This window comes from Xiphias gladius, chromosome 1 (genome assembly GCF_016859285.1).
Source record: "Xiphias gladius isolate SHS-SW01 ecotype Sanya breed wild chromosome 1, ASM1685928v1, whole genome shotgun sequence".
Taxonomy (NCBI): domain Eukaryota; kingdom Metazoa; phylum Chordata; class Actinopteri; order Istiophoriformes; family Xiphiidae; genus Xiphias; species Xiphias gladius.
In genome coordinates, this window is record NC_053400.1 from 11,335,547 (window position 1) to 11,347,741 (window position 12,195).

Consider the following 12,195-nt stretch of genomic DNA (forward strand, 5'->3'; position numbering starts at 1 on the left):
GCATGCCAACTGGCCTCTCATCTTGGCCACGCAACCATGTGTATGTGTGTGTACTACTTTCAACAGCTCATTTACAGTGGATGCATGAGGCAGATAAATAGGGCATTGGTGCTGCTTGGCACAACACTGATCTGACTTATTACTTCTTTCTCTCACTAAGCAGTGGTCCAAGTCTACCCTCTGTCCCACTGTGAGTAGTGGGTGGTAATTTGTGTTGTTGTGACAAATGTAGCACAACTGTAATACAGATAGTACAATAAGCTGCATACCTTAGCATGTATCCAATTCCATGCTAGCTAATGGTCATTTTCATTTATACTCCCATCCACGTTTGAATTTTATAATTGTTGTGTAATAAGCAAGATTTTAACACGTATCAGTGATTTATGGGGCTACGCAGATAAGTTAATCACAATTCATGCTACTTCGCAGACTGCTGGTTTATGCAAATGATGTCATTTGGCAGTCTTGCTGACAGCATCTTTGGAATATCAGCATGGGCATATTGGCTTCTGGACACAAAAATGCCCAACTCCCAACTGCAAACTACAGAGATCCATTTCAGCTTGCCAACAGGGAACAGAAAAAAAGAGTGGGGGCATTTACAGCATTTACTAATGAGTCAAAATGTCTATTTCTTCATATTTCATGGTCTGTAAACTGCGACACCAGCTATGCATGTGTTGACTCAGCACACCAAATTAAGAATTAAAAGAGCATCTCTGAACCCTGTGGAAAGCTTTGGCAGAGCTGTGGGTAAACACATTTATGAGAGCCGAAAGACAAACCCACCATCAAACGTCTTTGAGATCGTTAAGATATTTGATGAATCAGAAAAATACTTCAAATACTTACTACTATCAAAAAGTGAACATTCTGTGATCCATATATAAAGGAAAATTTAGCAATCAAAAATCCAAAAACAATGCCACAAAATGTTTTCGCTTTACAACTGACTGAATGATTGGTAAATACAGAAATCTAGGTTATTAATGTTGTCAGATACTGTTAAGTATTTGTTACACCACTAATCTTTGTAAACACTAGAGTCAAACAGGCCTTTAGTTTGAATTCTGGTCAGTTCAGACACACGAGAACATTATATATCCCCACTATTATTGAGACTCTGTATAGTAATATACCTCATTTATGTGAAAAAAATTGCATATCCTTTAATGACGATAATATGTATCTTCAGTAAAAAAATAAATAAAATGTCAATACAAAACTAATTTAAAATTAGTAAATTTGAATTACATATAAAATGGCATGTTTAAAATTTGTTTTATTTAAACATTTTTAGAGTTTAAGGTATCTAATAAATATCTAATATAAGATTAGTCACAACATCACATGAGGCTGTTTAGGCTACTTAAAATAAGTACTTGTATCTAAAAAATATAATATCTACTCCATGATCTTTCCATGGATTATGTTACATTCCCCTCCTTTCTTTCCTCTTATTTTTCATGACACACTAAAAACATGCATGGTTTATTAAAGGCCCCTTAACGGTAAGCCCACCAGCAAAATACAAATGGCTTTCCATCACATTTTCACCTGATTGCTTTAAGAGATGTGACTCTTTAAGATGTTACATGGAACCACCACACCATGCTCTAACAAAGACATACTCTAACGGACAGCATAATACCACTCAACCTAACAGACAGGTGAACTGTATATGATAACTTGGTGCATAACGGCAGGTTGGCTGCTGTGCTGGCGATGTCTCAGTTAGCAGATTTTTCTCCAGGCCGGGTCTCTGCAGACAGGAACAGCTGTCCCTGTCATGGCTCTCTGAAAAACAGCCACCTGTCTCCTAAAACTCCGGAGACTGACCATTGGATTGTCCACTTCTTGAGTGCGGGGATTATGGTATTATTCTAGCACGGTGCAAAGGCCAATGACAAAAAGGTTCATGTCTTAGAAGGATCTAACCCTAATAAAAGGAACAGAGGAGTGGGTATAGTATAGTGTAGTAGAAATTACTACTATCTGGATCCCCCAGCCAGATGAGCACACCGTGACAGTGCACCCAGAGAGTGTCTTATCACTGAGGTATGTGTAACGATAAATGAGCGAATCCGCACTGTTAAAAATTAATTGCAGTCTGCAGTAATAACCTTCCTGCAGGCAGCAACCATGGGAAACTATGGGAGCACAGGGGAGCCTTTTTAGCTGGTTGGGGGATTCTTAAGGCGCCTGAGGGGGTAATCCCAGAAACGGCAGCAAATGGCTTTGGTAGCGCATGCTAACTGGTGCTGAGACAGGCCGGCTGCTCAGTCTACCAGCCAGCACGGCATCTCTAAAGCAGAGCAGCAGAGGAATGGAGAATGTTGAGCCAGGAGTTGGTTCACTCGGCTTTCATTAAACGGCTACTTAGATTTGTTGCATTAGTCATGTACCTACTTGCATGTTTTACTTTTTGGATTTTTCATCGTCATCTTAGCTGTTGAAAATGTGCTGGAAAACTAGTCTCACCTCTAGATTTGTCAGGTGTTAATTTATCCAATGGCCTTTTCTCCTTTTGAAGATGTAGCAAGACACAGCCATTACGTCAGTTAATCTGTTCCCTCTGCTTGTCTGCCTGGTTCTTTTCCTCTGCCATCTTAATACCCACTCTCCCTCTTCCATGCAGGCGGGGTCTCATGAGCCTCTGCCTCCATTCCCTGGAGGCCATCCACTCCCTCCTCCTCCTCGGTACAGACGGTGGGCAGTATGGCAGCCTTGCAGCTAAGGTCATTATCACCCATGCTGCGCCCACAGAGGGCATGGCGCTGTGGACGTTTCAGCCTTCACGGCCAGCAGTCAGGGCTTTCCTTTTCTGTAACTGGGGATGCTGGAGTTCCTGTCTGTGTGCATATAATTCCATGGCAAAAACCCATCCAGGCAAAGATAAAAAGAAGTGGACATCTAGCTCACTATGCCCTAATATTTAGTAATAGTACTTTCTGTGTTCTTTGTCCTCTAAAAAAACCTGGAATCAATGCTGTTTCTTCTTAGCCTATGAAAAGTTGACATTTTGGTGACACATGGCTTTCACAGGACATTGTTATGTCACTCAAACCTCCTCTAATAGTTTGAAAGATTTTGAGGTCAAAGGTCATACAGGTTAAAAAAAACAAAAAAACCTTAGTGCACGAAAACTCCTTCTTGGAGTCATGACTCAGACACACAAACATGATAGACATAATGTATTGTTAGATTCTGTGTGACCTACACTTTCTGAGGGAATCATTATCTCCATAACTCCAAATCAACTCAACTTGCCCGAATCCTCACATTTTTTCATTTCTCTAGTATCAAAGTAACCCAGTGATAGTTCTCTGCCCATCTATGAGTACCCTGCAAACAAGAACTGCTAATAGCTAATTTGCCAATATTTAAACAAATACAGGGTATAAGAAAACAGGACTAAACTTGTAGCCCACGGCTAACTAGCTGACTTGTCACAGCAATATATCTCCCAAAGCATTATGGGAACTGTACTTCCAAAACTTAGAGCATGATTAGCCCCCAAATCAAAGTCAAGTTAAAACAGAGAATAACAATAGGAGTGAAAAAATCAATTTATATTAACTTGTTTCATATGGCACTATCAATAACTTTTTACATTATTTACATTACATTTCTTGGGGTATTGGAGAGGCGCAGTTGTCTGAGTTTTGTTTGAGGGGAAGCACATAGTGTAAGACTTTGAAAAGCTCTGGTTTAGAAGAGTTGGTGGTGCTTGTTTTCCCTTTTTGGAAGAGTTATGATGAAGTTGCAATACCTAGAAGTCAGAGTTTGTTTAGTGGCTGTAGAAAACATCACAGAAATTCAATTTCGGAGTGAGCACATTAAACTACAAAACAAAACTGAGCTTTAAGCTGAGGACAAGCCAGCATCCTACCTTACCACCACTGTCCCCTCTTAAAAATAAATCCAGACAATACAGCCATCAGCAAAACGTCATCTTGACTCACCTTCTCCTGGTACTGCCGTCGAGATGAGTCTAGAGATTGGATTAGCGCGGTGGCGTGGCCCACAAACATGGCATAGCAGGTAGCGCCCACAATCATGCTGAGGATGGTCAGCCACACGTCTGTCATGCCCACTGGGGGGTACATGCCATACCCAATACACAGCATGTGGCTCATAGCTTTGAAAAGTGCGTAGGAGTACTGCTGTCCCCATGTGTCATTCTGGATGAAACGGAGGAAATGGGGTTAGTTAGGGTGAGTACATTGAGACACTTTATCTTTCCATCTCGCACACTCTCTCTCTCATAAGTGTGTTGTTGGCACATTAAAGGTCAATGAGCACTCTGACAGCTCCCTCACATACGAGCACACATCCAATTTCTCAAGACAAAAACTAATGGCAGATGTCCACTTCAAACTGTCTTATTTCAATACGGAGCAGCTGGCGGGGTAAAACATACTTTTCAATATGCAAACATTTGGAGCAAGCAGACATTTGGACAGGAGGCTGAAACAGAGCCCTGAGAATGGATGGATGGAGCATTAGACACTAGAGGCTTGCATGACAGAAAGTAGGTCAGCTATTTAGAAAAATGTGATTTTTCTGTGAGTTTTCTCATTTGTAGATAAATTGCCCCTTTTCCTTTAGATCCCGATGGTAGTTCATGGCAAATCAATATCAACTCTCTCCTGAGGGTGACATGTCTAAATTGCTTTCAAACTCATTTCCACAGCGGAAAAGCCAAGAGAGATAGCGATTTTATTAGTACCCTCCTGAAAAGGTAAGGAGCGATGACCCAGTGAGATAATGGGACAGCTACTGTAAAAGAAGACCAAAAAATGTCTCCTAATGATTCTAAACAGGGCCAGACCAACTGCGAGTCTATCACTACTAACAACCTCTTTGTCTACCAGGTAATGTGAGCAAAACATGAGGTGCTTTCCATCAGAGAGGTGCCTGCCCCTGAGGCTTGAATTAATTCAGAAAGATATATTTGTTATTCTGTCACATTGAGAACCATTCTTCTATGTAACGCAATTAATTAGACAGTGTTTATTGGGTGAAACAAAACAAACTCCTTTTTGATGTTAATGAAATGCTACATCCCTCACATGGGATTTTAAACTAAGTACATTATGAGTGTTCCTCCTCACATCTCAGGGCCTCTTTGCACCCCTACATGCAAAGGGCTGTTTTTTGGTGCTGCAGTCTGAGGATACAGCCAGTGGAAAACTGGACTCTGAGCTGTAAGAACATGAGAAGTAGAAAATGCCTAAATATAATCTAGTCACTATGCATGAAATCATCCTGTGAGAAGGCATTTGGCATGTGAGCCCATACTCTGGAGTTTCTGAGACTGAGGTATTAAAACATTTAAAAAATATAAGACTGGGTTCTTAAAGTGCAAACGTATGACTGAGAAATTGGGTTTTTTGTGTAAAAAAAAAACACAGGATGGCAAATGTCTGATATGGCCCTGCAGGACTATCTAATTCTACATTTTTTTTGTTGTGGCTTTGTGTAGCATTCAGTTTTATTTCTCTATGTACATGAGATTCAAATATGTTTTCCAGAATAAAACAAAGAGATTAGTCAAGCAATCATATCCTTGTTTTACTGCTGCAAAGTAAGACATCAAATCCAGTCTTAATCCATGCATACTGTACTGTACCTTAATGATGAGCCACAGTTTACATTATGTAGCCTGACAGTTCTGCCTTATGTAAGATAATCGCCCTGCAACTTGGCTCTATGCATATTGAACTAGTCGTAAAATGTATCTTTCATGGCAGCCTAAGGAACAGAAACATAAAAGTGGAAGAAGAAAAGGTTTGTATTTAATCATATGTAACACAGAGGTCTGGATATATATCTTTATTTTGTGTCTTAATCTATATTAATCCAGATAAAAGAACTGAAAGGTTGGTCATAGAGACTGTGTAGTAGTTGCTTTTCTGATCCCAAGTACCGACACTGTCCCTGCGCAGGACCACCTCACCTGAGTGTGCATGTATATCTGTGCACAGACAGGTATGGAAAACGAGCGAGTGTGACAACAAGTGTGAAACATCTCGAGGGACAGTGGTTTGCAACATCTGTCGTTTCTTATGATTAAATGTAAGAGAGGCAGATTCTGTGAAACAAGTGAGCATGTCAGGGAGGCAGTGAGCCATGATGAACCAAATACATCATACCTTGAGCAATGTTGCTACTCATGTGACATCTGTTCTGGCACGGAGAGCTGAACTTACAGCTGACTAGAAGCTGGTTTATGTATAACTCGAAGTTGGCTTCACTGACGGTGTTGTTTTGCTGTCACAGTGTAAGAATATGTTTATTCTTGCCTCCTAATGTGTCATCTTTCTGTCCGTGACTTGAATTATTATTTCACTTCAAAAAAGAAATTTTAGTCTCCATTGTAAGTATTAAATCCTAATCAAAATAATGTTGTGTATTTTTCTACAGGGAGAATTGTGCTAGAATGGCTGTGGTCATTATATGGATACTAAACAGCTGAATGCAATAAGTCGACACAGGAAAAGCTGCTTGGTTGAAACATCCCCAATAAACTATTCCATCTAGGAAGCTTTTATTCAACCATGCGGACATCTTTTTCACATCAATTTTTCACGGAGATGAGTTCCCGACCACACAAAAATCCAAACATTGCCCTATTGACACTTACACTGACATGTATACTGATAAGCAATCAGTTAGGGAAGCATTCTTTAAGGGTTAAACATATGTTGATTTACCGGTATGTTTTACTGAGGAGAGGAGCATTCACTGATGTTGGATCAGTCCCTATTGAGTGCCCCGCCACAGAACCTGACAATAACTCAGATTCCTTTGGCGCTATACTCTTTTGTACCACGTTAAGTTAACATGAGGCCATCAGCTGGAGGTGATTCAGAGTCACACATCAGGTGTGACACGGTCCGCTTCCATAAGCAAATAAAAGAGAACTCTATTATGAGTCAAGCTTTAACAGAAGCTCTACTCCAGCAGCTGTTAACTATACAGCGAAACTAAAGGACAGCATGAGTGCTCACTGGAAACTGTCAATATACTGACAATATTTGATAAGGGCCGTCTGTCCTATTCAGGAAATCAATGTTCCATGCACAACCTCTCGGTCTCTCTCCTTTCACAACAGGGGCAGATGTCAAAAGCTCCAAATAAATAAAAACAATCAGCCAATTAAATAAAAGTGGGCAAATGTAGCAGCAAAATTATATTTGATTTAGGGTTTAAAATGACAGATATGCAAGGTGATCTTTCCCAGGATGTTGAAGGGTTTTAGTACAGTAATTACTGAGGCTGACAGAGATAGGAGATAAGACAGGACATAATCTGATTCAAAACAGGCAGGGGGGCTTGGCGCAGGAGCAGCACTTACCACCATCTTATTTTTGGACACCCAGCAGTCGGCGGGGAAGTCCTGCAGCATGGGCACCAGGAACTGCAGGCAGCCGTCCCAGTGACACAGCAGCAGCATCATGCCGATCAGGTTGACTATCCTCACCATGGCGCTGGCCAGGTCATAGGTCATGTGGAAGATCTGAGGAGTGGGAGAGGAAGGAAGCCGGAAACGGGTTAGGGTAGGATGACTCCGCACACACTGATGGTCAAATCCCTGAAATCTCTCTAGTGTGCAAAGCGCACACACAAACAAACACACACACGCGCGCGTCCTCAAGGGAGATGTTCCTTCTACATATGCAGTTCAGTGACTTCTGGGTCTATTCTTTGTTCGCGTCATGCACAGGGTTTGTGGTTTAGGAATTAGAAGACAGTGTACTGACTGCCTATTTAGACCATAGCTTTTTACATTGCACATAGATGAGCTGGTGGATGCAGATGTAGCTGCTCTGAGAACATTCCACTGGGGATTGTTGGCAGACTGGGACCAGAGCTTTACTTTCCCTGCTGCTGAATCGCTCTTATCATCATCCACTCAGCCAAACACAATAATGGTACAAGGGTAGAGGTGGCTGCGCTCCTGGGGTGAGAGTGTTCACAGGCTGGGTTTGTTAATCCTAATGATAAATATACTCATAAGGCGCTCCAGGACTTCTGGGCTGGTGTAGATTTTAATGGCCTCAACCATTCAAAGCCTCTTAATCCCAATGAAGACCACAGTGTGCATTGCTAATCGCTCCACTCCTTATTAAAATCCACTCAGTGCCTTTTAAGAGGCCAAATTCCATCTTAACTTTGTTGTCAGCAGTAGGTGTGATGAGGAGGTAGATAAATACATCGTCATATTTGTCACCCAAAGCACCTCAAGCAAGCACTGCGCTTGTTTATTTTTCAGGTTCCATCTGACTGCATACATAGTGTGTGTGTGTGTGTGTGCATCTGTGTTTTTTTTCTGTGTGCATGTTAAGAAAGAGGCTGGCAGGGACCAGTGTCGTGTTAGTCTGGGACAGTGTGGGTGCCGCTGCACCATCAAATCACGTCAATTTAGCTCTGTCAACAGGCTGACATGAAGCCAGAGGTATGCTCAGGAAAATGTGCCCGGGTGGATGTCTCTCACACACTCCCTGTCTGTCCACACACACATACACAGTGAATGTGTCTCTTGCCTACTCCGTCCCCTTCCTTCTTTCTTTGGGCTTTTGTTCAAAATGTTTAGCCTTGGGCACTCTTACATCGCCTAAGTTGAATCATGCAGCCAGCTGCACCTTTTTTTCGCTCAACCCACCAAATGCCCTCGTTTTCTACACTTCTCTTCTCACAGCTGTACGTCAAATGTGAGCTATTGTTTGTTTTTTTAGGAGCCAGCCTTTTCTTCGAACACCCTGATAAATAAGTGATGTTATCTAATATGCAATGTTGTTGTGTGATGTCAAATTTCCTGGTGGAGCCGTAATGGCGTGCCATAACATTAAAGTGTTAGATTCACTCTGTGGCAGATGAATAAATCATGAGGTATCCCTCTCCATCTCACACATTGAGCCTGATATATTTTTCATTTATGAAAAATAAGGGAATCTTTAAAAAACCGAGGCTATAAAAACTTGCTAAGTTATATGTGAATTCAAATACACCAATTCCTAGGACATTAAAGATTGACACAGATGTAAGCAGACAAGCACGGAGTGTATTGTTTACATTTTGAATTGGCATTTTTAAATTAGTTATTTGAGATTCTGACATAGTTACCATTCAAATATTACATTTACCCTCAGGCTATCTGCAAAAGGAAGCTGCATATTTTATCAAAGGAGAAGAATAAAGCTGTGTTGCTTCCTCTGTCTGCATAATGCTGCACTATAGAAGGAGATGTTTAGGTTCAACAGGAGGCAGATATGAGATAATAAATGTTGAAATGATTTGTGTTTTCACATTTCATTTTCGTTTTCATCCTGTTCTGATAATGGACAAAAATTAAAGGGGCATTCAATTTCAGACATCAAAATCTGTACTTGTGATGGGGAGTAGGAGGGGGTGGAAAAAAGTCATTCACACAAGACCCAGGATTCTTCTCATGTTCTACGATTCTGTAGATTCGATTCCCCGGAGCTGTACAGTGCGCATACATGAGACCTACCCTGTTCATTTCAAAAAAGGCAAGCATTTGGGCACATTTTGGATTTAATAACAATAATTATGATGAAGGTGAAGTATTTTGTGAATACTCTGTACCTGTCACCCAGAGACGGACCAAACTCCATCACAATTAACAAGACCGGCTGACAATCAAACCATCAACCATCTTTGGTGGGGTGAAGAAAGTAATTTGGTCCATAGCCTGTTTCATTTCAAAATCCCTGCACCTATACAGCTTTTTTGATAACAATGTATTTCCCCGATATTAATGTTGCAACAGAGAGGCTGTTCTCCACTGCTGAGACATAACGAAATGTTAGTAACAACACAGTGGAGCGCTTTGCTTTTTTTCTGTTCTCCCTTCTCCCTTACCCCAGAACACACACACCTACTTCTGTTTTTATTCAACACTTCACATTTTTTTGAATTTTTACCCTGTGATGTTCATCAGTAAATTACTTTCAATTTTTTTTTTATTCTCACACAAGCACCAGAATGTAACGTGCTTCCAAACTGATGCAGTTCACTTTTTAAAATCAAAACGCTGCATACTTTCTCACTCTTTTCTCTGTTTTTTTCATTAAGACCATTAAGCCTAACTGCCAGTTTCATTTCATATTGCATTTCTGTGAACGAAGGACATGAGCAAATGGTTTGGCCCTTGGAGCACTGGACTAAGAACCTAAAAATAGTAACCCACTTTCTTTTAATTGATTTTGAATTGAGAATTGATTCTGAATGGAATCGGTAATTTGACCTTGTGCTTGGAAACTTTTTTAAGAGTATTACAATCTGGGGGCATGGAGTTTGAAAGACCTAGTCGTTTAGGCAGAGTGGGTCTAATGAAAGACACTATCATGTTGCATTGCGGGAAATAGAGGATCCAGCATTTTTAGAGAATGTATAAACTGAAAGTCAGGATATCAGAGCCTCTGCTGCATCGATTTTGAGCGTTATTTTTCTTTTAATCTGTCCCCTTTGAGTCTCCCAACCTTATGGAGGTAGTACCTCTTTCACAACTATATTTAAAAGTAGCACTATTACCCTTGAGTTTCATAAACAAGTGTTGCCTCTATCTTCCAAACATGTGCATAGCACTGGGTCATCTTTGGTCATAACATTTAATATGAAAAATGAAATGGCTACTGTCTTTAGTGTGTCTTGCACTTTCTCTTCGTATTCTGTGGGTCCTTGAACATGTAAATATACTGAAAATTATCAAACTCTCTACAGTGTCAGTGTATTTCTGAAGCAGGATAAATTCTTTTCAGTATCTTGAAGCGCAGCCTGAATGACTCATTACGGTTCCACAATAACTCCTGCTATATTCCTACTGTAGAGGTGCCCTCAAAAGAACTCTGGCACTTAACCACTGTGTGGAGAATAAAGCCTGTGAGAACTGTCACGGGCAATGCCATGCAAATCTCCGGCTTGTAACCCAAATTGTACTGTCACTGGAGAAAGGTGATTCCCCTATCTCCCTTCACAGCTGTAATCAATACAAATACACCCATGTCAAGCAGGAACAGACTTTCCAGTTACGAAAAATTGTTCCCAAGACTGGTTCTGTTAGAGGGTTGTTAAAGGATCATTATTCTGAGGCAAAGGGATGCAGTCTCTGTATCTCCTCTCCCTCTCTTTTTATTTCTGTATTCTCATTTATTTGAAAATAGCCTCAGACAACAGGAAGTCTGAGCTCTGTGTAATATAACAAAGAAACATACTGTTAACATGCACACAAAAAGCACCTAACACAGATACACAAATGTGCATGCACACAGTGTTTGCACACACAGCATTCCACAACATGGAGGATGATGGATTGCTGACCACTTCCTTTTAACTGATAGGGACACAGACTGAGCCTGGCAGTATTAGCATCAGAATAAACAAGAGAGCTTTGACTGATGAAGGCACAGAGACGCATATGAGAGGCCAAGGCTGGTATCTGCTTGCCTTTTTTAAAATCAAAAACATGTGTCAGATCACATCACCTATAGCAAGTCAACACCAATATAGTGGTTTCGTAGTTGCAACTAATGAAGCAGCATTTACATGGTTGTAAGAACTTTGAGATGGGGGCTATAATTGTGTGGGAAATGCCACTTTAACCACGTTCAAAGACGAAAAATTAAACAAAGGAAATTAAACACTGTGAATAAAACTACTTCTATTACTAAATTACTACTAGAAATACTAATCTTGGACACTATACTACTACTGCTACCAGTACTTCCACTGCTGCTGCTAGAAAACCTGGTATCCTAACACATTGCAAAGCATACATTGTTTGAATATGTACATTGTACATGAATATGTAAACAAAAACTGACTTTTAATATACTACTGTATACTAGACTGCTATTGTTATTTCAATAAGACTATTACCAATGGAAGAGACAGACCAATTTTATTCACAATGTTCTGAAGACAAATAAAACTAATGAGTAAAGGCCAACGTTCACAACAGGGGTCAAAAACAGGGTAACGTGCTAAAGTCATAAACTAATCTGTATCCTTGTGTGGCAGCGATCAGGCCCAGACAGGCAGAGAGTGGATGTAGGCAGCTGCCGAGTCATCTCAGACAGATGGTGTGAGAACACCGCGATCCAGGTGAGAGAATAGATGCACATGTCCCATGGTGCTGATGGTAGCTGCCCAGACACAGTCGAC

At 40.7% G+C, this 12,195-nt stretch overlaps 1 protein-coding gene across 1 annotated transcript in view; it reads right to left on the minus strand.

Moving 5' to 3' along the window:
• hcn4 (hyperpolarization activated cyclic nucleotide-gated potassium channel 4) overlaps window positions 1-12,195 on the minus strand; it is a 69,470-nt gene that overhangs the window by 27,779 nt on the left and 29,496 nt on the right. The window contains exons 3-4 of the mRNA XM_040130247.1: window positions 7,367-7,528; window positions 3,969-4,187 (exon numbers count right to left, since the gene is read on the minus strand). Coding sequence (XP_039986181.1) covers window positions 3,969-4,187; window positions 7,367-7,528 — 381 coding nt within the window. The remainder of the gene's footprint in view (window positions 1-3,968; window positions 4,188-7,366; window positions 7,529-12,195) is intronic.